Source organism: Pogona vitticeps, chromosome 2 (assembly GCF_051106095.1).
Source record: "Pogona vitticeps strain Pit_001003342236 chromosome 2, PviZW2.1, whole genome shotgun sequence".
Taxonomy (NCBI): domain Eukaryota; kingdom Metazoa; phylum Chordata; class Lepidosauria; order Squamata; family Agamidae; genus Pogona; species Pogona vitticeps.
The window spans coordinates 180038013-180063973 of record NC_135784.1 but is presented as its reverse complement, the minus strand read 5'-3'; the positions used below and the strand labels follow the sequence as shown (position 1 = coordinate 180063973).

Sequence of the window (25961 nt, the reverse complement as noted above, 5' to 3'; positions counted from 1 at the left end):
TTTTTCTGGTGGCCATTTTGGAACCGCCGATCAGCTGTTAAAAATGGGTGCTTTGCCATGATCGCGTCCCCGCGATCATCGCAAAGCGATTTTTACCCATAGGGGCCATCGCTAAGCGATCGCTCTGGCGATAGCAAAAAGTCCATCGCTAAACGATTTTGTCACTGCACGGAGCAATCGCTAAGCGAGGCACCACTGTATTTGTATGGGTGTCATTTCTGAAACACATAGAACATCCACATAAACTCCCTTGTTTAATGGATAGAGGAACAATATGTCTGTACCCTCCTGTACACCTCTGTTCTGTTCCATGAAAGATAAGCCAATTCCACCACTACGCATCCTTGCCACCAGGCAGGCCATGAACAGCTTCAGTTCAAGGCTGACCTTACCTGTGGATAGCAAAGAGTAGGGCTAAGGCTGCCACTGTCTTCTCCCCACCAGACAGGTTGTCCATGGGCCGGAAGCGCTTGCCAGGGGCCACACAGTTGTAGTTGATGCCATCCAGGTAAGGCTCCTCAGGGTTCTCAGGGCCTAGGAAGGCCTGAAGAGGAAGGAGATGAAGAGATAAAGGGGCATTACAAAAGGACACCATCGGAAACTAGTCAATGCAATAAGCTTGGGGCATGTCTTTCACACAAACTGAATCATGGCCTAGTCAATGTAATAAGCTTTTGTGAGGGAAGATGGAAGAGTGAATGCATTAAACCCTGCTGGCTTAAGGATACAGTGGAGGGTAGGTAAGGTGGATGGTGGGGAAGGTTGCCTCAGAATTTTCTGTTTCCAATGGCTTACATTGACTTGTGCTAATTCTTCTCATATGCTAAAATAGCCGAGAATTACGGCATTCATTCTTGAGAGGACAATGGAAGATGCCCCATGGGGTCCCCTAGAACTCAACACTGCTGAATTCTGGCAGTAAATTGGGAAAACACAATTAGGAAAATTCTTGATTTAATGGCCTTTTCATTTGGAGCTTTATTTGCCGCTGAATTGCAGCAGCACATTAGTGGTTTGTGTGGAGGCCTGCAGAGTGACCTGAGGGTGCAAAAGAGGACACCCCCCCAACCACTGATGATTGCCAACTGGCGAATGAAAAGACACAGAGGAGCTGGGACAGATAATCTTTCTGGAAAACAAGGACTGGGGGGGGCTCTACTACTAAGTGTGGGTGTTACTGCAGACCATTAGACTGGGGCGATGGGCAGAGTTCTTACCCTTAAAATCTACCCTTAAGGGTTTTTTATAATGCAGTACAAAACTGCTAGCACTCATGGCTCAGAAGATGGGCCAGACGTGTATGAGCAATGCTTCAAGCAGTTATAGAAAGCAGGGGAATAGTATAATAATAATAATAATAATAATAATAATAATAATAATAATAATAATAATAATAATAATAATAATAATAATAATAATAATAATAATAATAATAATAATAATAGTAATGGGACTTCAGTGCCTGGCACAGCTGCTCTTGTAGTCAGAAAACTGTATTAAATAGTACAAGAGAGAAAACATTAGTGGGGAAACGTAACAGAAAGCAAGATATCATGCAAACCTGTACTATTACCATAATTTATGCAAATAGAAGAATCAAGTTTTCCTTGAGTCAAGAATTTAGATAGTTTCCACATAGGTTATTTGTTCTCTTTCATCCGTTACAAGCATGGGCTGTGTACAGCCTTGCCTGTAACCCTCTTGCATGTCCACAGTAGGCTGGGTATCCTCACCTGGGCGCTGCTATTTCGTGAGAGGGCTTTGTAGATCTCATCAATGTTGGTAGCCACCGACTCAAAGCAGGAGTTGAAGCGGTCGAAGCGCTCTTTTTTGATCTGCTCAAAAGCTTGCTTCGCTTTCTTGGCACGCTTCCGGGCAGCTTCAAATTCTGCCAGAACATAGGAACGACAGGATCACCATGAATGCTCCCTAGTCTCCAGAAGAAAAGCCCAGTACAAATTCCCAACCTTCTATCTTGGGGCTGGGAATGCCTGGCCCTCCAGATGTTGTTAGGCTGCAACTACCATTGACTACACTGACTAGAGCTGATAGGAACTGCAGTCCAGGTGCATTTGAAAGCCACACTTCCCCACCACGACTCTACTTAACTATGAGGTCACAAGGATAATTCAATACCATCGGATGTCTCCTGAAACTTATCACGGACGCTCTCCAGCTTCTCCATGGCTTTCATGTTTGGGGCAGCTATTCGCTGTAAGATACTCTGCTGTTCATTCAACTTCTGTTGCAACTGATTCATTTCCTGCTTGATCTCATCTTCAGCCTGGACATCCTACAAGAAAGACGGTAAGTGGTGCCAAAAGGCAGAGAACCAAGAAGTTCCACCAATCCAGAAACTGAAAAGCAACATTGAAAGAAGCTGTTCCAGCCATCCCACCTCACCGTGGTGCAGTTGCTAGACGCATCTTTGACTTTCTCGTGAGTAGCTGCCATGACTTAATCTAGGCAGAGTTTTGAGGCAAACAAGAATCCCTAGATATTTCAGGTTTGGAAGCTGGGAGGTGAGAAGCACATTCGGCAAAACCCCATAGCTGTCATGGGGGCAGAGTCCAATCTGTTTCCATGTCACCCCCTCTCCACCACCACTAATCCAGCCTGTACCACAAACAAAACAGTACTATGCAGTGTGAGATGGAGGGGAGTGATCCTTGACTGGTCAGGTCAGAAGGCACAACCAACCTCAAATTCTAATTTAAATATTTCACCAGGACTTTTTAAAAAGTGTGGGCCAGAGGGACAAGCTCAGAACAGTCAAATAAAAGCAAACATTTTCTCCTCTTTATATGCCTGCATTAAAGAGTCTCTAGAGAGAAGTTCAAAATTTACATGTAAAGGCACAGGGATTATTCAGCACACACTGAAGAGAATGACAAAGAACACTGGGAAACCATAGCTATTTTATTTGTGTAGAATTGGGGATGGGGGATTAGCAGGTGGAGGGGACTGACAGGTGTAGAAATCTCAAGTGGAGCCTGCTCTTGTGAGACTGGAGTGTGTGCATTATGTTTGACACATGACTTGACTTCACACAGATGGGAAGCCTACACTTTGCAGATGTTTGCCCACAATAAATTAGGGGGGGACAAGGAGGCATGAATCAGAGAGATTTCCTCCTTGTTCTTGACAGAAAGATTAACTCAGGAGGATAACATAGTTCTGTGCTTTTGGAGGTGGTACTTGCAAACCAGACATGAGGGAAATCTGAGCCATTGAGACCTCAGAGAGATGCATGACAAACTCTTTAAAAAACTGTAAAGCTCTAATTTATGGGGGGCAACTTGTGGGCCTCCTGTTGTTGTCAATACTATAGCTCCCATAAGCTCAAGGAAACCTCATCCATGGTGAGGGATGATGGTTATTGCAGTCCAGCAACAGCAGAAGGCCCCTTACATTGTCTAGGTAAAGGTTCCCCTTGACAATTTTTGTCCAGTCGTGTTCGACTCTAGGGGGTGGAGCTCATCCCCATTTCCAAGCCATAGAGCCAGCGTTTTGTCCGAAGACAATCTTCCGTGGTCACATGGCCAGTGCGACTTAGACACGGAATGCTGTTACCTTCCCACCGAGGTGGTCCCTATTTATCTACTTGCATTTGCATGCTTTCGAACTGCTAGGTTGGCGGGAGCTGGGACAAGCGACAGGCGCTCACTCTGTCACGTGGATTCGATCTTACGACTGCTGGTTTTCTGACTCTGCAGCACACAGGCTCCTGTGGTTTAGCCCACAGCGCCACCACGTCCCATTGTCTACCTTGTATTTATATCAAGAAAGACAAATTGAGTCACTGGTTACCAAATCCAGGCCCAAGATGATTCAATACAGCATCTGCCCTTCTGATCGGATTTCAGTCAAGGGATGGTTATACATTTTCACAATGTTTACACTCATTAAAAAAGAAGAAATGTTTTCACATTTTAAGAGGAAGAGGTGTTCCATTCCTAGAATATTGTTTTTTTCCATATTGCATTTAATATGTAAGGTGTTCATGTTTGTAATCCCTTCATAATGTGGTTCTGTGTTTGCATGTAAAGTGACTGAACACAAATTCTCTCCCATGAGGAGGAACTGTTACTTTTAGATGGCATGGAGGTTTAACTCCAAAATATTACCTCAGGAGCAGAGCAGATGCAACAATTGTCTAACTTAGGGCTGCAGAACCTGTGGAAGAACTACCATTCCATCAGATTTCTGTATCAGCCAATTAACTGGGGCTGATGGGAACGGGAGCCTAGAAATATTAAGATGGCCACAAGTTCTTCCTCCTGACCACTGTGGGCTGAGACTAGGCAACATCCCCTTGATAGCAAGGATGTCACTGTAGAAGCCAGGAAAGCTTCCTTTAATTATGATTTTTAGGGCTGTGTTCTTTTGTATTTATCCTCATCCCTGCCTTCTCTGGCCAGTTTTTGCCTTCAAAAACAGAAAAGCAGCTGTGCAGCTATCTATCTGGGAGTTGTAGGTAGACAAGACCTATGGCTCCCAGGTAGTACCACAGCAGTTTCCCTGGTTTTGGAAGTTGGAACTGCTGAGGGCAGCCAGTAATGGAGTTAAACTACCAGAAAAGTAGTATGTAGACTTAATTTTCTGGGCTGCATCTCTCAGAATTCTGCCTGGGGAATTCCTAGAAAATTCTGAGGATTTCTGTCCAAAAATACCAAATAACACACATGTAATGATTTCGTTTTCAGGCAATCAATACATGCCAGTAGCACAAAGCCTTACATGGGCTGGGGAGCAGATATCACTGTACAAACTTGCTTGTTTGCACAGATTGCCTTTGGATCTGTTTTGGATTCATTCCCTCACCACCAAAAGCATGGTGAGTGACCTGCGCAACGGGGCCTTCTAAATATTGGCATCTACAATTTGGAATTCCTTCCTGAGGGAGTAACAGATGACAGAACTGCCTGCTTTTTTCTTATTTATATAAATAAAACTTAATGTATTTAAACATGTTACTCATTAGTAACTACTGCACTTAGGCAAAGGGGTGAACAAAGATTGAGAGAGAAGTTAAGCTCTCTTGATCCCTAGTTTAATATTGTACTGCCACTCGTTCCGCACTATCCTCGTGTTGTTACGTGTTGTAGTTTTAAATGTACATTTTATCTCGATGTAAACCACCTTGCAGGTTGCTGAACTGAAGAGATGCTGTAAAGATAGCAAGGAACTGGGCAGAATGAATTAACAGCATTGCATCACTCAGTTCCATGAGTTTCTTCCTTGGCTGCAAAAAAAAAGCCTAGCACGAGCCTGAAACCACCACCAAACCTCAGCTGGGCCTTGCAGAGGCGGCCACATTACCTTCAGGTCCTCAGAGAGGTCGCCATAGTCAATCTCAATGAGAGCTTCTCGGGCATACATGTTAGAAGTCCTCTGTGAGCTGCTGGCTGTCTCCTCACCTTGGGAGCCACCCTGCATCCAAACAAACAAAGAAAATAGATTGAGGGGAGAGAGAGGGAGAGAATGCTATTTTACTCACCCGTCTGCTTTTTCAATCCCCTGATCTGCTGGTTGGGAAAAGATGTCCTTACCTCCTCCTGGCTGATATCATCCATAGTGCCTTTGGAGAGGGGCAGCTTGATGTCCTGCATCTTGCAGGCTTGCAGCAAGTTGTGGCGGTCACTGCGCTTCTGCTCCAGCTTTGTTTCAATGGCGGTCACCTCCTTCTGCAAGTGCGTCATTTCCCTGCCGGGAGAGGCCCAAGAAGCACGGAGTAAGTGCTTGACGTGAGCAAAGGGGGCTGCAATTTGGCGAAGGCTGCCTGAAGACACCCTTCTGCCACCTCCCATTTGGTTTGGCGGTTCCACAACACAGAAAGAGCAAGCGCTATCTCTGACTCACCTGTTACGCCACACACAAGTCATTAAATTCCCTTGGATTGGTAGAGAAAAACTAACAACAATGTGAAATAAGGGCATTGGAGACTTTTCACCGGGGAAGGGGAATAGCCGTGGGCTGCTTGTGGTAGAAGGCAATTAAAAGAAACAGTATGGAAATAGTGAAAAGCAAAAAGCCTCTCTCTACCTCCTGGACCTCTAGAAATTGAGGACCACAGGAGTAGTGGCAGGAGTACCTGGCAGAAAAAAAAAACATACACACACACCACTTCTTGTTGGCACCATGTACTTAAAAATGAATAGTGTTCCTTTCTACAAAAGATCACTTGAAGTTGCCTCTAGCTTCAAGGACTTAAAAGGGATCCAAAACTCTAGTTGTTACTGGCAACTGCTGCTCTGCCTCTGGCAATTGTATCTACCTCGCATGCCTCACTAAAGACCACCTGTACTCCCCACACGCTAAATTTCCCCCCAAAGGAGGACCAGGAATGCTGGGGTGTTTTTGTTTTTTTACTTGCAGGTTTTCCCCCCAGTCTTAATGGATGTTTAATCGCTTTTCAAGTGAGATATTTATATAGTGTTTTAAAATGTTCTTATTTTATCTGTTGTAAGCCGCCTTGGGTCCCTTATGGAGGACAAAGGCAGCATGTAAATAATTTAAATGAATAAATAAACTACAGGAATCTAGGAGGCCCTTGGGAAGAAAGTATCAGTGGCAAGGAGAGAGACTGCTCTCTCGTGAACCAAGTCAAAACGGGTTGGCTTCTGAGACAAAGGCTGGTACTGACCTATCCCCTGTCAGACCACGACAGTTCAAAAGAACCTCCGCGTCCACAGGATGTGGAACTACCAAGTACCAGAGGCCAGAGACAGAAGGAAATCTGTTGCTAAGTTGCAAGAGCCACCAACGCTGCATCTGGTTTCGTCCAGCACGTGATCTGCTTGAGCCACCTACACTTTCTTTAGTGTCCCCCCACCAGCCTTCCCAACGTTAGGGGCAGAGACAAGAAAAATCCAAGCTCAAACAAAAGGGCAGGCTGGAGCTAGAGCAATGGAGAGTTCCAGAAGCTGCCTGCTTTTCTTAGGTCCTGGCCAAGGAAAACTCACTTGTTGGCCCCTCCTAGCTTCTTGCGGATCTCCTCCATCTCGTGGTTCTTGTCATTCACCTCAGATTTCTTGGCCAGGTGCTGGTTCTTCAGGTCCTGCAACTGGGCCATGGTCTCATCGATTATCTTCATGTGCCGCTGTTCCTCCTAAGTGTGTTTGGGGGGGGGAAGGGGGAAGACCCAGTTAGACCTACCATAGAACAGGGTGGAGAAAAATCATTGATTTTTTTTAAAAAAATCAAATCGTTTGAAATAACAATTTAAACCAATTTAATTTTTTTTTTAAAAAAGCTTCAAAAAACTGTTAAATTTAAATCACGATTTAACTCAATTTGATTTAAATCGAATCTACTTTCTCTTTCTCCTTCCTGGATATGGGAAAAGTTACTGTTTTGGAACACAGATCCTGGAATCCTACTGCCTGGGACACCACATGCTATGTTGGCTATGGAAAGCTGTAGTTCCAGTTCATACCTCTGCTGCGTCCCCATCCCTAAAGCACAGATGGCTCCTGATCCAGCCCCAGCTCTATCCAGCCTTGGCCTCTCACACACCTTCTTGAGTTTCTCTATCTCGGCCTCATCCTTCTTGACCGTCTGCTCCCACATATGCACTTTGTCCTGATCCTCCTTTAGCTGGTTCTTCTCATAGTCCAGCTGGATGCCCAGGCGGGTCTTCTGGTTCTCAAACTCCAGCCTATGGAAAGATGCAGGGGGAGAACACTGAGTCCTACAGCCATATCTCCTCTCGGTCCCACATTTTGGGTGGATGTAACTTCAGGATTTTTGAGAATGGAAACCCAAAAGGCTAGTAGGGAAGAGAAATGGAGCCTGTACCTTTTCTTGGCAATCTCATTCTGGCGCTTCACCTTCTCCTCCTCAAACTCCCTGATGTTCCTCACCCCAATTTCCCGACAGAACTCCTCAAATACTTCATCTTCCACCTACAGACGTAGAAAGAGTCTACATTGAAGCAGAAATGTACACTATGGGATGGGAGGAAATAGGGCAGAGCAAATGTTTGTGGTGTGGTTTTTTAATATCAACTTTCCACCTTAAAGGAACTTTTACCATATTGGTTTGTCTGCAATACATTCTCTTATGCACTGACAGTGATCTGGGGGCCTGTCTGGGAAATTTTACACAGCAAATTTATTCAGTCATGTCCAAGACCAGGCATGAGTGTTTGTCCGTCCAGACCAGCACTCTCTACTATGACTGCTGCTATATTGCAGGATTTCAGAGATTCCCCATCCCTGTTACCAGGTTTTCTGCACTGGAGACACCAAGGACCTCCTGCATGCGATGCACATACTGTGTCGCAGGGCTACCGCCCCTCCCTATGCTACTCAAGAGTGTACCCTGGCATGAGATGCAGGGAGAGATTTGCAATATCAAACTCACTTCCAAGGCTGCTCAGCATCCATTATGGACCTGATTAAAGAAACACAGGTAAACTTCTGAAGAATCTCAGAGCTTCTACTAATGCAGTTATTATTAAGCATATAAATATCCCACCTACATTTCCTGGAGTGCAAGTTCAAAACAATGGATTCCTGCCTCTTTTACCAGTTCCTGCCACTGTGGCAGCCTTGCCAGAACACCAGCTTCCTGCATGGCCTTTTGCCCTCCCAGTCTCTTCTGCTCCCTCCACTCCTCTTTAGGCCAGTTATTCAGCTGCCCTCGGCCAGGACCCACACCACACCTGGTTCATCTTCTCCTTGAGCTCCTTCATCTCCCGCTCTCTCCCCTGGATGATGCGCTTGATGTCATTGATGCGGGGTCCAAAGTTGGCAAGTTCGCTTTCCAGCTTGGACTTTTCCTGTTGGGAAGACAGGGACTGAGCTCAGGCAAATGGAGAAGTCAACACAAGAGATGTTCTTTTCTCTCCTCTAAATGGGAAAGCTAACTGAACTTCATTCTCTTCGGAAAATGGAAGTGCTGGAACTTCAGGATTACAACTGGACTAGGTTAGGCACAACATGCAGTTAATAGAAGGAAAGGCAGGCCACAATAATCTTGTTGAGCTTCTGTCATTGTTGTGGTTATACTTATGGTTATGTGTTATGTGCACTCAAGTCAGAACCTAATTACAGAGTTTTCAAGGCAACTGAGATTTTTAAGGAGCGGTTTTGCCAGTTCTTTTCCCTCCCAATGACTTTCCATGGCCAAACAGTGATTCAAACCAAGGTCTCCTAAGTCCCAGTCTGTTACTCTATTCATCACATCACATTGGTTACCTATACTTAGTACTACTATTAATACTGATTATTAGATACATGCATAGCTCACATTTCCTCCAGTGTGCTCAGAACAGCCTACATGGCTGTCTTCTCCCCACCAAGCCCCATTCTTACAATCCTGTGAGACAGGTCAGACTGAGAGTGACGGGCTCAAGATGACCTAGTGAGTTCTGTGGCTCTGTGAGTCTGTCACTCTCACTCTGACCTAACTCACAGGGTTTTAAGAATGGTGTTGGTGGGATCTCCCAAGTCCTAGCAAAAATCTCTAACCACACCAAGCCTTCACACTCTCCAACAGTAAAATGTTAGCTTGATTTACAGCCAGATGTTAGTGTGCAGACTGGCTAGTCTAAGGGTGCAAATGTTTCAGCAAAGATGGTGGAAAATTACTACTTGGATTTAAATGACATCAGGTGATGCTCTCTTACCAACCTCTCCTGCACTGGCACCAGTACGTACTATTTGGGAACGACTACTTCCGCCCAAAGGCAAAAGGTATAATCCGTTACCTAACTTGCAAAGAGGCCTGTGGCTGCTTGAAAGGCACCTGATTGCAGCAAAGCCCCCATACCTGGAGATTGAGAGCAAGATGGCGGGTCTTGGTTTGCTCCAAGTCACTCTGAGAGTATTTCAAGCGCATTTGCAAGCCGTGGGCCTGGGACTGCACCTGGCGCAGCTCTGCCTCCTTCCGCTTCGCCTTCATTTGCTCCTGCAAGATGAGATTTAGGGAGGGAAAAAATTGTACATGCCTGAATGAGAACTTGCGGCCATATTGGAGAGGAACATCGCGCTGTCACAGTCAGAGAAAATCAACAGCTGATGAAAGCTCAACAATAAAAATGGGGAGTTGCAGAATATTCTTCCAGGGGAGAACACACAGAATGTTCCTGCTTGACCAGTTCCTTGACTCAGCCATCCTTTATGGCTCAATACCCTGAGGAGAAAGTGGCACCTCACCTTACTCAGCCCAGCTCTCATATTTTTCCAGCTCTCAATTCCAATCTCTGGCCGGAGTGGATTGAGTACTGCTAGAAACCCAATTCTTGGCTGTGTGTGCTTTATTCTGCATGGAATGACTTTGCTGCCAATTTCTTCAGCCCGATTGCCCTTCCTTTCAGTGCTACAAATCCGTATGACTCCTGAATGCTACGAAAAACCCCAAGGCACATTCCCCCAAAATTCGGCGGTGCCCTGGCACTACCAGTCAGCTGTTCTCCATTTGCACTCTCTGTGGCACAGAGATGGGCAGGCCTTGCCCTACAGTTCAAAAGAATTAATTTCCAACCTTGAGCTCCTCTGTCAACCGCTCTTTCTTCTCTTTTAGCTTGTCCACAGCCTTTTCATCCCAACGCCTGGCCTTGGCTTTCAAGTCGCTGGCCCCTCCTGAGATCACCCCTGACTTCTGGAAAAGGGTTCCATCCAGTGCAACAGTCTACAAGGGAACAAGGGGGAGAAGATGAGGTACGTCATGTCAAAGGAGAAGGAAGGACATCCTTGGCTGTCAGCGACAACAGCAGCCAGTAATGACCACAACAGTAATTCTTTGCAAGAAAGGAGCAACCTGTTATGGGCTAGAGTACCAGGGGGAGATCCTTTAGCCCTCCAGATGTTTAGGCCTACAACTCTCATCGGTCCCATCCATGACAACCAATGGTAAGAGTTTGCAACAACTGTAATCCAAAACGTCAGGAGGGCAACGAGTTTCCAAGCCCTGAGCTACAGCAAAGGTGGAGCAGAGGGCATCCTGCAGTTCTCCCTAAACACAGCATTCAACATCCTGTCCTGAACATCTCACCTTACTGACTTGTACTAGACATTGGGGAGGGGGGGAGAGAATAATTCAGTTCATGTTTTGATTTAAGACGATTGTGGGCTTAAGTTAATTTATACTTCTTGAATCAAGAGACATGCAAAAATGCAGTTGTTCTTCCACTGTTGCTCTTCCTTGAATGTTCAACTGCAGTTCTCCTGTCAAAATGTTCCTATCATAAAGTACACATTAGATAAGAATATATTAGTGTAAGTATATTATTGAAAAATATTTCATTACTTTAGTTAAAAACTGTTTGGAAGCTCTGCATGATAAACTAATTTGCATGCACATATGCATCTGTTAGAAGGACTTCACATTAAAATACACAACTTTTCCTGTGAAGTTTTAAAAAAAATTGTAAATCGATGTGAAAATTAGCAAAAAAAAAAACCCCGCCATCTTGGTCCATACCCAAGAGGAGGAGCAGGGGCAGAGTAAGACCACCACTGGCAAGACACTGCAACTTCAACATCGTTACCTGCTTCCTTCATCCGCAATTAACAGAAACCACTTATATTAACAGAAGGTTAACATAACTTTTCTTTCTTTCTGGATACACACTTATGCAGGTCCCTACATTTAGATTTCCTTGGTGTTGAATTTTGAGTGGGATCATCCGAATTGTTTTGTGGGAGGCATGGCATCTACCACTATAGACAGCGAGGGAATACTTGGAAAGTTGAATGGCATGATTCTTCTGACCTTGTGACGCTGATGCCCACCAAAGGCAATGCGACGGGCATCTTCAACGTTGTCGCACACCAGGGCATTCCCACAGGCATACTGCAGGGCCTTCTTGATGTGAGGAGGCTCATAGCGGATCACATCAATCACTAGCTTAGCTCCTTTCAGCTCCCGGAGTTTTTCATCTGTGGGTTTCACCTGGGGATAGGAAAATATCATCAAAGTAAGAAAATCCGTTCTAAGGCAGCACTTTGGGGAGAACAATGGCACTTTGAAAAAACAATGGGGACATTACCTTCCCCAGTGTAATGAGCACTACTCAGCGTAGGGGGTGCTTTGAGGGAGTATTGCAAGGAAATGTTTTCACATTTTAGGCCATATTAAAAGACTGTAATTATTAATGAGTAATGGCAACAGGTTACCTTTTAAAACTCTAATGCTTAACAACAGCAATTGTTAAAAAAAAACATTCCAAGCTCTGAAAGCAATATATGGGCAGTCTGGGCTAAGCAGAAAAACACAGTGGATCATGTTTATTAGCTTTGTGCTTATCAACCAGGGATGAGAACAAATATGATTGTCCAACTAAAGAAAGTCCTTTCTAGTCCTTTCCCCTCTCCTCCCCTTGCACGTGGAGACACCTGTCTTGAGTGATCTAGGCATAAGGGAAGGGGGAACTTGCGCAAAAAAAAAAAAAGCATGCTGATCCTCCCGGGCAGCAAATGTGTGGAATGCCCACATGCGGAGGTCTGGCTAATCTGAGAGGATGATGTGTGCAAGGGAATGGGCACCGCTAAAGCACAAGTGGGACAGCAAAAGCAAGAACCAACTTAGCAAACAAGGTTAGTGTAAGCCTATGGTTTCCTTGTTTTCCAAATAATCCCACTGCCTTACCTGAGAATAAACAGGATTATCCCACTTTATTCTCAGAAATTGCCCTGCAAAGCAAGCTTATGCTGGGCATCGTGGCCCTCCTATGGCCTTCTGCTGGGCTTCAGGCTGGAAGGATCCTAACCCTATTTCCCCCAGTCCAAGTCCATGACCCTGCCCTTCCCTCCTTGCCTTAGGCCTCACCTCAAGGTAGTCGAGCGGGAGGAAGGTCTCCGGCTCCCCACGTTGCTCCTTGATGTACTGGATGCAGTCCCGGCCGGTCTTCTCTGAGTCAACAATGATTGCGTCCATGTTCTTGCCCAGCACCTTGGTGACAGCTATCTGGTATTTCTTCTGCGTGGGCTGGCAGAGGTCAATTAGACGCCCATACTGCAGGGAGCAATGAAGAGAAGTGAAGTGGGGAGGGTCAGGTTCGCCTTCCCTCTGGCTGATCCCTCATGTGCAGTCAGCCCAAGGGGAATTTCTATCTTGCCTGAAAGTGTCACCTACCACAGAGCCTGGGTAGAGGCGCTTGATGCTTTCCATGATCTCCGCCTTGCGCTGCTGCCGACTGTTCTCCTGCCGGTCGATACGAGCATCTCCCAGCTGCTCCATCACCTGGTTCAGCTCCTTGTTGATCTCATCAATCCGGCGCTTGGCCAGCTCTACTTCCTCAGTCAACTCCCCCTCCAGCTTCTTTTGCTCTTCCAAGGACTGCCTGAAGAAGAAGCAATGAGAAGATGGCACAGAGACCCACAAAAAGGTTCCCTAGTCACTTGATGCATGAGTGTTTAGTTGCATTCCACAGAGATTGGGGAGGGCAAAATTGCCATTGGTGGCCCCTTTCCAGCCATCCAACACAAAGCCCAGCGCTTCCCTTCCACAGCTCTACTGCCCTTACTTGCTAGTGGCAATGTACTCTTCCAGCTTCTCTATGCGCTTCTGGTTCTCCTCAATCTCCCGCAATTTCTGCTTTATCTTGGCCTACAGAACAGAATGAGTAAGACACAAAAGAACAAGTGTTTTGTCGGGGATCAAAAATAAGTGGATTCCAGGGTCTACTTTGGGATTAAAGGTGCAGATTTGGTACAGAAAGATGTAAGATCTCAGGATGTTTCACAAACATAGGTAATCCTTATTTTCCTTGTTTACTTTTGATCCAGCTTCCTTCAGTGCATGTAGAGGCAATCAGCATCCCCACATATTTGGACAACAATGTCCATAATCCCCAACTGCTGGTTATGCTGGTTGTGGCTCATGACAGCTGTAGTGCAAAATATCTGGAGAATGCCAGGTTGCCTATCCCACTCCTATAAAGGAGCTTGATTCTGTCAGATCCACTATTCCATTCCTCATACAGTTCAGACAGTTTCTTAAACAGGTGCCTTTACAACCTAAAACCATTCATTTTCCTCCTTCCCTCGGCAGCCTCAGTGATTCCAGACTGGCCCTCTTTTTGTACCATTCCAACTTCTTTTGTCTGTTTTCCCTGAAAAGCGAAGCCTTTCCTTTACTCTCTTTCTGTACAGTCAGCTTCCCAAATGGCAGGCAGGCTGCATCTTATTCTAAAATGCAGGCTGCAATACTGGACACCATATTCTGCGGAGGCTTAGCTAGGTATGCCCAGCCTGTGCTTTTAATATGAGCCTTAATGACAATGGCCTACATTTCTTTATGAACCTCGACATTCCACTATGTTAGGTAAAGTCTCGGATGGGCTCTCATCTCTTATTTCCCCATACGAACAATGTTTCATCTATATACTGTAGGTATATACAAACATGCACACATACAGAGACAGCAAGAGAGAGAGAGAGCTGTTTTTATTGCTCTGTGAAATTTTACTGGGAAGTATAGGGTTAGGGACTATCATAAAATATGCCGTGGGGACGAAGATGATTGAAGAGAAACTGAGGCCAGTACATGTTATTGTGAGAGGCATAATCTAGTTCCACAAGTCAAGAAGATACACAAGTGAGGGCTCCATGTAGTATTTTGTGGATGTACCAAAAAACGGGTAAAAATATCATACTGAGAATAAAACTCCTAAGCATTTCAGCTTTCATTCTTTTTTTAAAGTGCAGGTTTCTATCCCTCATTGTTGTTCGGCTGCACATGAAAGATCAGAAGCTAATAAAGCTTTGAATTGTTTTTAAACTTGACTTTTAATCTTATGTTTACTTACTTTTAAAAATATATATGTTTATACAGAGTTTTAAAATCTGTTGTTTTATCTGTTGTAAGTTGCCTTGGGTCCCCTATGGGGAGAAAGGACAGGAAATGCAAGTTCAGTCCCAGGAAAATGAATTTAAAGGAAAGTGCCTGGTACAGCGGGGGGGAAAAAGGTGAGAAAAGATGCTCAGAAATGTTCACCTCGGTTTCGACTTTCTTCCTCTCTTCCAGATCTAGCCGGTCCTGGTCTGCTTTCTGGTCACGGTTGAACTTCTCCAATTCCTGGGCCAGGGTAGCTGCTCTCTTGCTGGCCTCTTCTTTTAGCCGGTGGTATTTTTTCACCTGCATGAGGCAGAGGAGAAAGGAAAGTACATCAGGGAAGGAAGAAAACTCAAGTTTGGTGTCACCAGATCTACTTGGTGAAGGCCACCAAGGTCCCCACACCCCAGTTCCCCACGGCTAAGAGACTGGAGGGGGGGGGCAGGATAAAAACCCCACTTCTTAGGTTTGTACTTACTTTTCAACATTTATACACTGCCTGTCCTATACAATTTGCAGAGTCAGAAATTACAAATCCAGTCTGTGACATCTGAAACATAATGCACTGTGTATTCCTGAAGGCTTTCACAGCCGGAATCCGATGGTTGTTGTAGGTTTTTCGGGCTGTCTGGCGGTGTTCTTGAAGTTTCCCACAAACTGCACCAGAGCACAGACAGAGTTCTCACTCCTGTCCTCTGAAGATGCCAGCCACAGAGACTGGTGAAACGTTAGGAAGAAGAACGTCCAGAGCACGGCCAGACAGCCTGAAAAACCTGCAACAACCATCATAATGTGCTGTGTCCACACAAACACATACAAATTTGTCTAGACCATTTGCTCTACCCCAGTGACCTTTTTCAAAATGTATATCCCTTTGCATATAAAGGAGCAATGGCTGCAGACCAAAGACAGGGCTTTCTAGGTGGTGGTGGACAAACTGTCAAACAGCTTCCAGAAGGAAGTCTGCCTGGCTACTTTGTTGCCAACTGTTATGCAAGCTTTGAGAACCATTTTATTTCAGGCGCCATTGTTTAAGTTACAGCCCTCGGTTTTTCTCAAAAGGGGCTGCTGTTGGAATAAACTAATAACATAAATAAATGTAGAATGAGTTACAAGTGTCACAAGTTAGAAAAAAAGTCTAATGATCCTAGCATTTTGATTTGCTTTCAATTGTACCTACACTTCATACACATCCATAATTTTAAATTGTGCAGAGCTCTGATATAAATGGAGAAAGATTACAAGTGTCCTGGAAGGGAATGATCTGAAAGAGCTATAGCGTTTGGCTGGCTCACAGGTAGCTGGCAATATCTGGAGTAGACCTGCCACCCCTAAACCCACTTCAGGCTACATCTCAGCCTACTGTCGAGATGCCAGGTTTGCTGTACTGGCAGCAAATTCAATAGCAAGCATATGATATGAGGGTTGCACATGATCTGCACGTTGCTTATCACTGAGCTGACTGCACTATGGACTGATTATGACCGTCACTTCGTACCATTCTGTCTCCCCTAAAGCACCATCGCCCTGGGGTCAGGACAGATGGGATGCCCACTCCATTTCAGCAGATCCCCACACCTTGATCGCACCTGATTTTCCTCCAAGGTGAGATCCCGGCCTTGGCTCTGGCTCTCCTCTTCCATGCGCTCCTCAAACTCCTGCCGGGCCTTCTCCACAGACAGCATCTCCTTCTCCAACTCATCCATGTCACCTTTGCGCTTCTTGTACTGCTTCTGGGCATTCTGCAGGGACTTCTTGGCAGCTTCCAGTTTTTTAATCTTATGGGATGTGTTTTCCTTGGCCTTGATATACTGGGGGCGCTTCTGGTTCAGCTCAGAATCCTTTTCCCTGGAGAAACATTAAAAAACCAGAACGCTTATTCTGAGGATGGTGGCAGTGGTGTGATCTCTGTGAGAACCCAGCAGACATTTCTATTCCAGATCACCGTGACATAAAACAAGGGTCGACAACATGTGCTCTTCAAACCTGCCGGATTCTAATTCCCATCAGTTCTAACCATCACAACCATGCAGCCCCAAAACAGCTACATGTAAGTTTCTCACCTTAGGAGGTGTATCATACAGTCACGGTATCAGTAGGAACACTAGACTCTTCAAACCCAATTGATGAGCTGCTCTGAGGGTGCTAATCCAGTGGGAAAGATCCAAAGCCAGCCCCACCTGCATAGCTGCTGATCCCCACATCTGAATCACATCTGCACATTTCAGTTTCTGTATGATTTGTTGTGGAGGACTGTAAGGTCCAATACGCTTCCCCTTGCATCATCTTCCCCAAATGATATGCCTCAGACCAAGAATGGGGCAAATTCTTACCCTCAGCTCCACCACCACCACAGACCAGGCTGCAGTTGAAAAATGGCTGCACAAACCAACAGGAAAAGTCCCGGGCAGGCGCTTCCACTTTCTATTTTTAGGTAGGGCTTTGCAGAAATCCCCCCCCCCCGGCACACACACACCAAGACCCTAAATGGGAAACTGCAATTCCTGGAGGCTTTGGTTAACAGGACTTTTAGGAACAGAAAAAAAAGGGGGGGGGGTTCAGTGGGATTGCTCTGGGACAGGCTTGGGGGCCTTTGGGGACCTACATGTAACCTGTGGCCTGCATGCTGCCCCTCACAGCAACAAAACAGCAAGATATGACAGAAGAAAGGTTGATCATGAGTAGCCCACCTTTTTTCTATCTTCAGGGAAGCTTGCCTACTATACCCTCCTTCTCCATGAGGAAGTTTAATAATCTAGGACATAGATTGTTATGGAAACTTTGAGGCCAATCATCAGCTCTGCTCCATGCCTTCAAGTTCTAAACTGATCTTGCTTCAGCCATGTTTGTGTTTGGTTTTTGTACACAGCTTTTATAATACTTTGGGGGGCAAATGAGATTAGTTAAAGCCCTTTTCTGGATTAAACCTTGTTCCTGAACAAGACTCCCCACTAGCTACCATACATCTAGAGGCCCATTCAAATTAGCTCATAACCAAATTTTCTAAGAGTGCCAGAAGGTGAATTCTGTTAAATAAATAAATAAATAAATAAATAAATAAATAAATAAATAAATAAATAAATTTATTTATTTATTTATTTATTTATTTACACAGATCCTTGACAACGAGATCTCAAAACAACCCAGACAAAATACATCTAGGTAAAGGTAAAGGTTCCCCTTGACAATTTTTGTCCAGTCGTGTCCGACTCTAGGGGGCGGTGCTCATCCCCGTTTCCAAGCCATACAGCCAGCGTTTTGTCCGAAGACAATCTTCCGTGGTCACATGGCCAGTGCGACTTAGACACGGAATGCTGTTACCTTCCCACCGAGGTGGTCCCTATTTATCTACTCGCATTTGCATGCTTTTGAACCGCTACGTTGGCGGGAGCTGGGACAAGCGATGGGCGCTCACTCTGTCGCATGTATCCGATCTTACGACTGCTTGGTCTTCTGACCCTGCAGCACAGGCTTCTGCGGTTTAGCCCACAGGGCCACCACGTCTAAAGAAAGGAAAATCCCACAAGCCTGTGATCCAGCCCCACCTGGTAACAAACACTCTCAAGCCTTACTTGATCTCCTTCTCAATCTGCTGCTGCTCCCTCATCACTTTGCCCAGCTCTTTCTTCTTGTCCTTGAGTTCGTCTTCCACTTTGTCCATGCGCTTCTTGTCCTTATCAATCTCTTTGTTCTTGGAGCCCAGCTCCTTGTTCAGCTTCTCAATTTCAGCTTCGTTGTGGTACAGCTTGAACAGCTGCAGCTGGACTTGGGCTCGCACCACCTCGTCCTTCAGGCGCTGGTACCGATCCGCCTGGTTCCCCATGGGAGAAAAGGGAAAAGCCACGATGTTTCACAGGTGCCTTGCCTAAAGAACCTCGTGAGCCAAGAATAAAGTGAACACCCTCCTCAACCAGAAGCCAAACCTCACCTTGTGTCCAACCCAGCTCTTGATTTCATTAAGCACCCAACCCCAACACCCACTGGGCACAATGTCATCTTATTCCTTTGAAAATATTCCACCACCACAGGCAGCACTGCAACAGCAAACAATCAACCAGGGAGGAAAGTATACATGAGGACAAACCAAGTTGGGGAGCGAGATATTTTCAGTCAAGAGTCATACATAAGTTACGTAGCATCTCCCCATGTCTGCTTGCCTGAGTCCTTCCATCTCAAGATCAGCGAGAGGCATGTGGCTGAGTGACTACTGAAGATGGAGGTCTCAATAGGGGAACTCTGACAAGGATTCACAAGGTTCCCCTAGTTCCATCACACCACTCTTTAAATATCACACTTACCTTGAAAGCTCTATTAGGGTCGCTATTAGTCAGTTCTGACTTGAAAGCACATAACGTGCCATATTTTAAAGCAGAGCTGTGCTCCCAGACTCCTTCCAGAATTACAATTAAGGTCAGAAAAAAAGTATACAGTGGTGCCTCGCATTACGTTAATTCGTTCCAGCGAAATTGCTGTAAAACAAAAACGTCGTAATGCAATTTTAAAAAGCCCATAGAAACGCATTAAAACCCAATTAATGCATTCCTAGGGGCTTGAAACTCACCATCCAGCGAAGATCCTCCATAGCGCGGCCATTCTCACTGCCTGTGCAGCAAGGAATCCGTGCCAGAAAAGAGCGGGCGGCTATTTTGTTTACCCGCGGCCATTTTGAAACCGCCGATCAGCTGGCCAAAAATCATTGTTTTGCGATGATCGGTTCCCGAAGTAGGGAACCATCGCAAAGCGAAATTCCCCCATTGGGAACATCGTTTTGCGATTGCAAAAACATCGACGTCTAGCGATTTCGTCGTCAAACGGAGTGCCCGTTAAGCGAGGCACCACTGTATACTCATAACACAGACCATTTTCAAGTGAAAATAGCACATTTTCTGCTAATGGGGGGACAGAGCTACAAAAGCAGGCAGGTGGCAAATGTGGCCTACAGGCCACATGCTGTTGATTCACACAGTACCACAATTCCATCCTTAACTGGACTGCTGTTTTTGACCACCACTGGGTGTCTGCCACTGCGAAATAACCTGTTATCAAAAATAACATCACCTGAATAACAGGGAGACGTTCTATACCAGATGTGGGGACTACATGGCTGTTCCAATCTTGCCGGACTCCCAGTTTCCATGAGATTTAGCCAACATGGTCAACATTCAGGCATGCTGGAAGTGGAAATCTAAGCAACACCTGGAAGGCTACAGACTCCCAGTCCCTGTTCTATTCTTCAAAATGAACTTTATGTCATAAACATGTCTAACTTGGTTCCCAGTTAATCTTTGCCTATGAAAAATTAAAATGACAATAATCTTATTTATATTGCATAAATTAATTTTATATAACTAAGAAGGTTGAAAGCCTATTTTGTGGTTCCTAACATTCAATGTAACATCTCTCAAAAAAACTGCTATAAATAATTTTTCAGATGCAGCATCTCACATTGTTGAGCCACTGGTAAATCACTTTCATATATATTTATTCAAAAATGAATTATCTCCTTTTTCATTCCTCTCCTGCCAGAGACTGGATGATGTCATGTCTATTCTGACTCTAAATGCAACAGCTCTAGACAAATGCTTCTCACACTGTGAACAGGCATATCCAATACGTTTTGCTTGTCACCCACCTAGTTTCAGTGAGTCTAGGGACCAATTTTCTGTCCTGAAAAGCACCAAAGCCCCCCATAAAACTGGAGACAATTGGAAAGCCACTTCCATTTCTGAGAATAGGTATTTTTTAAAAATAGGAACGTGGAGGGAGCTGCAATCCATTTCAAAGGTGAATCACTGGTCCTAGCAATTTCCAGGAGTGGCAATTTATCCTTTTCAGGAAAAAAAAGGACCAAATGGAGGACTAGGAGAAAACTGGAGCCGGTCAGAAATATTCTGCTGAGGCATAACCAATGTGCCCATGCCACCCCCACGGCCCAAGCAAGCCTTATCACTAACAAGCCATGCCACCTCCAGCCTGTAGAGGAGATGATGCAGGGAACAAACTTGGGGAGAAGAAGGGAGCCTGATGTTACCTCTTCCTTCTCTTGCTTGGCCTCCTTGCGCTCAGCGGCAATGTTCTTCTTGCGGTGGTAATTGAACTGTGTGTCCTCTTCAGCCTTGACCATCTCCTTCTTGCGCTTGTCGTACTCCTGGGCCAGCTCCCCTGAGCGACTGATCTCCTCAAAGAGAGCTGTGCGTTCCTTGGGGTTCTTCATGGCAATGGATTCCACTGCGCCCTGAGAGAGTGGACGGGGTCAGTGTCAGGCTAATCTTGCCACACTCTCTGCCAGGGATAGCCCAAGACAGACACGCTGCCTGAAGTGGAGCAGCGCATGCCATAAATCTCAACTAAACCATGTTAACGGATGTCATAATGAATGTTAACGGATGTCAGGCATGAAGCAGAACTCCAACCCCAGCACTAAGAGTAACAGAGAAGAATAACTAAGTAAATACACTGGTGCCTAACATTACTACGTTAATTCGTTCCAGCGAAATCGCTGTAGAACAAAAACATCGTAATGCGAAAATAAAAAGCCCACTGAAACGCACTGAAACCCCTTCAATGCGTTCCAATGGGCTGGAAACTCACCGTCCAGCAAAGCCCCTCCATAGGGCAGCCATTTTCGGTGGCTGTCTTGTGAGGAATCCATCCCAGAAAACAGCGGGGAGCCATTTTATTTACCCGGTGGCCATTTTGAAACCGCCGATCAGCTGGAGGAATATAGTCGTTTTGCGAAGAATCAGTTCCCGAAGCAGGGAACCGATCATCACAAAGCGAAAAAAGCCCATTCAGACCATCATTTTGCGATCACAATTGTGATTGCAAAAAGATTGTCGTAATGTGAGGAAATCGTAATGCGGGGCAATCGTAAAGCGAGGCACCACTGTAAGTACAAATATGCTGCCCTTTCAGATCTCCCCAAAACTAACTTCATGATAGCGGAAATTCCTACTGGAAGGAGACTTGACAGCCAGAAAACTCACATTTGGTTCATTTCCAGCAATCCAGACATAAAATATGTCATTGGTGCAATCCTCTTATACCTTTTTTAATTAAATTTTTGCCTTCTCTTAAGGAGCTGGTTGAGGAACAGCCCACAGCCAAATTCACTGCTACCTAAATCAGTTGTCTAATATTGAGGCCAGACCTCCCATCCTGCATCCTCCTAATATGGAGCAAACAGTGGGGGGGGATAGCTGGCAGACAGGGGGCACCAACAAGTGGAAGTGTGTTAGATCAGGCAAGACCTTTTAGCTCTCTCCTCACAGCCAGCCTGTGGCAAGAGCCCCAGCTCAGCTGGACAGTAGCAAAAACCATCCCCAAGGCACAAGAGTCACGTGACACTTTTATCGGCCCCTTCAGACTCACTGGTGGTGGGCAGTGCACACTTGTTATAAGACATGGGACTACTCCAGCATCCAGTGCAAATGTTTTGCAAGAAACCCCACGTACACTTGCCTTCCTACTTGAAGGATTAGAGGCATACACTGAGATATCCCCTTGGAATCCACATTGCTTCCATACAGCACAATGGCATTAAGGGGCAACTACGGCCATGTGCTTTTCAGAAGTATTTAAAATGGGTGGAGACTGAGTAGCCCTCCACATGCTGTTGAAATTAAACTCAATGCATTCCTTAACAATCGCTATTCTGGCTAAGACAGAGAAGAGTTACAGTCTAGTTTCTCAACACACCCATATCTCAATCCATACCTATGGTTAAGCTGGCCATGAGAACTCATACTAGGGAAATATCCATGCACTTGATTCAATTTAATTCTGTACTGCTTTGTCTAAGGACAGTCTCCACTTATTTTCTTTTGACTACAGATCTGAAAAACAAGCTTACCTGGAAGACCAGGAAGTTTCTAGCTTTGATCAGAATGCCCAGTTTCTCCAGCTCCTCACTGTATTCGCTCAGCTGTACCACCTTGTTGTTTATTTTGTATTCTGATGAGCTTCCTAGAAAACACACATTTTACATTTATCAATACCCAGATAAGGTCAAAAGCCCAAATGCAACATGTTCCCTTTCACAACCTGCCTCCATCCACTTATATTATGAAGGCAACTGTTGCAAATATTTCTACAACTTTTACTACATGGTGATGGGAAGCCTTCTATAAAAAAAGGACACCAACAAAATGCAAAAAGACAGGATGGGATGTGTTTAAATCGGGAAAAGGCAAAGTGTGGACCTCCAGATATCACTGGATTGAAACTTACATCCGTCTTAGCGCCATCGCTGAAAGTGAGGGATGTTGGGAGCTGCTATCTAACAACATCTCAATACCTACATTTTGCCCATCTGGTTTAGAACAGCTTTAACATTTACAGATGCTACATACAGCATCTAGCCTTGTCAGGTGTCAGCCAGCCAGTTTCTGATCATAATATTATAGTCAGATAATACAGCATGGTGCAGAAAAGCACCAAGGCAATCCTGTTTTGCTGGTATTCCCACAAGGATAATACAAGAGGTACAAACTGCTGACCAGATTTTAAAAAGGAGTTTCAGTTCTAGATCAGTGGTTCTTAACCTTGGGTTACTCAGGTGTTTTTGAACTGCAACTCCCAGAAACCCCAGCCAGCACAACTGGTGGTGAAGGCTTCTGGGACTTGCAGTCCAAAAACACCTGGGTAACCAAGGTTAAGAACCACTGTTCTAGATGACAAAGACTGCAATCTGACGCACGTTTGCGAGGGAATAAGCCCCATTGAAACCAGTGGGAGCCAGTTCTGACTAAACATACAAGGAATTGGGCTGCAATAACCCACCAAAGATATTCCATACATTTATTCCAGGTTAAGAAAGTCCCACCACGTGTAGCTCCCTTATGTCAGCCCTCCTGCCCCTTCCAACCACACAATGCCTTGTAATGTGGGCACATGAAAGAGCCCCCTCTTCTATCCCAAGCAGCCACCCCATTATGCAACCCTGCATTAAAGCCAAAAAGCATTTCTCTTCTTCCTCCCGAGACTCTCCTGCAGTGTCCAAAAATGGCACCACTATCCAGTACTTGGTCACAAAGTCACCTCACTAAGTTTTTTTCAGCCAGGGGCAATGTGGCAAATGTGTTCCTTCTAATCTTCCAGGTCATTCCTATGCCAAGGTGCATAGTACCCAAGCTAGCCTACTCATTTTGGCATGTTGTTTTATTATTTAATTTTAAATATTTTTACCAAGCCTTTATCCTTAAAAAGGACACAAGGCAGCGTACATCATTAAAATACAGTATTTAAAGCTAAAAACAGTAAGACTACAACATTAAAAAAAAACCTGGCTGAAAATCTCCAAAATATCTCTCTATTCACACTTGTGGAAAACACACAGCCTTACTTTGGTGCCTATGCAACCACCATATATGACTGAGTTGTCATATAGGATCATGTGGAGTTCTGAGTTTTAATTTCTAAACCACCCAGAGTAGTGTTTCCATTACAGGGGTGGTATATAAATCAAATCAAAATCAATAAATCTGGCCCAAGGTGTTTCAAATTTAAGGGCCTGGGCACCTCCTAGAAACATCATACAAGCCAGTATCAACCATGGCCTGCTAAAAGGTGCCATTTCTATCAGATGCCCCCTGGAGATTTCTCTACTTTGTCCCCAAAGCTTACCCACGATGACCCTTGCAAAAGTGCGATCTTCAGCACCATCTTCAGAGTAGACCATGCTGACAAATGCCCGGTTGGCAGCCGGCTTTCCGACAGGAGCTCCGTGAATTAGATCCCGCAAAGTCTTGACTCTCAGATTACTGGTCTTCTCACCAAGCACAAAGCTGATGGCATCCATGAGGTTTGATTTGCCTGGATGGAGATGGGGAGGAAAGGCACACCACATTTTTGCAGAAATGCTATGTAACACCCACCCAGGTGTAATTGTACCCACCAACAGCTGTGCCTTGCACTATACTATTTTTTCAAAACTAGAATTCAACCCAGTAATGTGGAAAGAAAAAATATGCCTCACACTGGTGAAGGAAAAACATATCTTGCAGCACAAGAATTCCCAGACAACTTGAGTTATGTTTTCTATTTTTAGAAAATTATGCATCACCTGACATGTACTGTCACCATATAGGTACTTTTCCTGACAGGGCTTTGTCTGAGGTACAAAGAAGTGTTAACAAAACAAACATTATTTTCTCAGCCTAGCCATGAGCTTTCCACCGCCAAGGGAAGTGTTGCATCTATCTCTTTTTCCTTTTTTCATTAGAATCAGTGAATTCCTCCTGAACTTTAGCGGAACTGTCACCTGTCTGCACCTAAATCAGTGTGTACCAAACAGTGACTCACAAAGCAGTGAGATCTTTAAAGAGTAGGCCAGAAAACTATTTCTCACAAGGCAGTCAAGGGGCATCTAACTGTTCCTGCTACAGTATGTGAACAACTAGTTCACATGACAAAAACACTCCCTTTTAAAAAATAAACGGTCACCGAGAAAACAATCAACGAGGAAGAAACTAGCCCAATCCTCTTCCTGAAATGCTAGGTTTCTCCTTGCAAGGAGCATATATTTGTAACAAACATCTAAGCATACAAGCGTCTGCTGCCCAAGGGTACACGTTTATCACCGGGAGGCTCTCTCCTTGTTTAGGCACCGGCCGAACCCCCTGCTTCTCCCCCCCCATTGAGGGACAGGATCCCTCCATCTTTTCCACGAAGAGCAGCGGGGCTGACCCTTGAGCGCCTTTCCAGAACAGCGACCCATACAGAGAGACCCATAACGCGCACCTCGTCCCGAGGCCTTATTTTCACTCCAACCCCCCCCCCTCAGGGGTGGTCGAGGGGACCCATCTATGCAGGGCCGGATCCTCGCCCTTGCCAGGAATCTTCCTCCCCCCCTCCATCCCACCCCGCGTACCAGATCCATTGGGCCCGATGATGGCCGTGAAGCGCCGGAAAGGACCGATGATTTGCCGCCCCTTGTACGATTTGAAATTCTCGATCTCGATCAGCTTGAGGAACCCCATTTCGCGGGGAAGGAAAAGAACGGGTGGGGGAAACTACGGGGCCCGGCAGGGGACACAGAGAGAGAGACAGAGAGGACACCAGAGCCCCCCTCGGTCAGGTCCTCCGGGCCCCCGTACCCGTCCACTCTAGCCCGCGTTCCACCACAGGAACGGGAGCCCGGAAATCTCGCGACAACTCACGACCCCAATGACAAGCCG

General features: G+C 45.4%; 1 protein-coding gene across 1 annotated transcript in view; it reads right to left on the bottom strand.

The window, feature by feature from the left end:
- SMC1A (structural maintenance of chromosomes 1A) overlaps positions 1 to 25955 on the bottom strand; it is a 28233-nt gene extending 2278 nt beyond the window's left edge. Inside the window, exons 1-22 of the mRNA XM_020812071.3 lie at positions 25655 to 25955; positions 24409 to 24597; positions 22637 to 22749; positions 20816 to 21019; positions 18357 to 18595; positions 16374 to 16632; positions 14947 to 15087; positions 13475 to 13557; positions 13084 to 13291; positions 12778 to 12963; positions 11722 to 11901; positions 10492 to 10638; positions 9778 to 9915; positions 8669 to 8785; positions 7801 to 7907; positions 7519 to 7660; positions 6966 to 7111; positions 5553 to 5706; positions 5323 to 5433; positions 2137 to 2293; positions 1734 to 1888; positions 393 to 544 (exon numbers count right to left, since the gene is read on the bottom strand). Of these exons, the coding sequence (XP_020667730.2) occupies positions 393 to 544; positions 1734 to 1888; positions 2137 to 2293; positions 5323 to 5433; positions 5553 to 5706; positions 6966 to 7111; positions 7519 to 7660; positions 7801 to 7907; positions 8669 to 8785; positions 9778 to 9915; positions 10492 to 10638; positions 11722 to 11901; positions 12778 to 12963; positions 13084 to 13291; positions 13475 to 13557; positions 14947 to 15087; positions 16374 to 16632; positions 18357 to 18595; positions 20816 to 21019; positions 22637 to 22749; positions 24409 to 24597; positions 25655 to 25763 (3437 nt within the window). The 5' untranslated portion in view covers positions 25764 to 25955. The remainder of the gene's footprint in view (positions 1 to 392; positions 545 to 1733; positions 1889 to 2136; positions 2294 to 5322; positions 5434 to 5552; positions 5707 to 6965; positions 7112 to 7518; positions 7661 to 7800; positions 7908 to 8668; positions 8786 to 9777; positions 9916 to 10491; positions 10639 to 11721; positions 11902 to 12777; positions 12964 to 13083; positions 13292 to 13474; positions 13558 to 14946; positions 15088 to 16373; positions 16633 to 18356; positions 18596 to 20815; positions 21020 to 22636; positions 22750 to 24408; positions 24598 to 25654) is intronic.
- Positions 25956 to 25961: the final 6 nt, after the last annotated feature.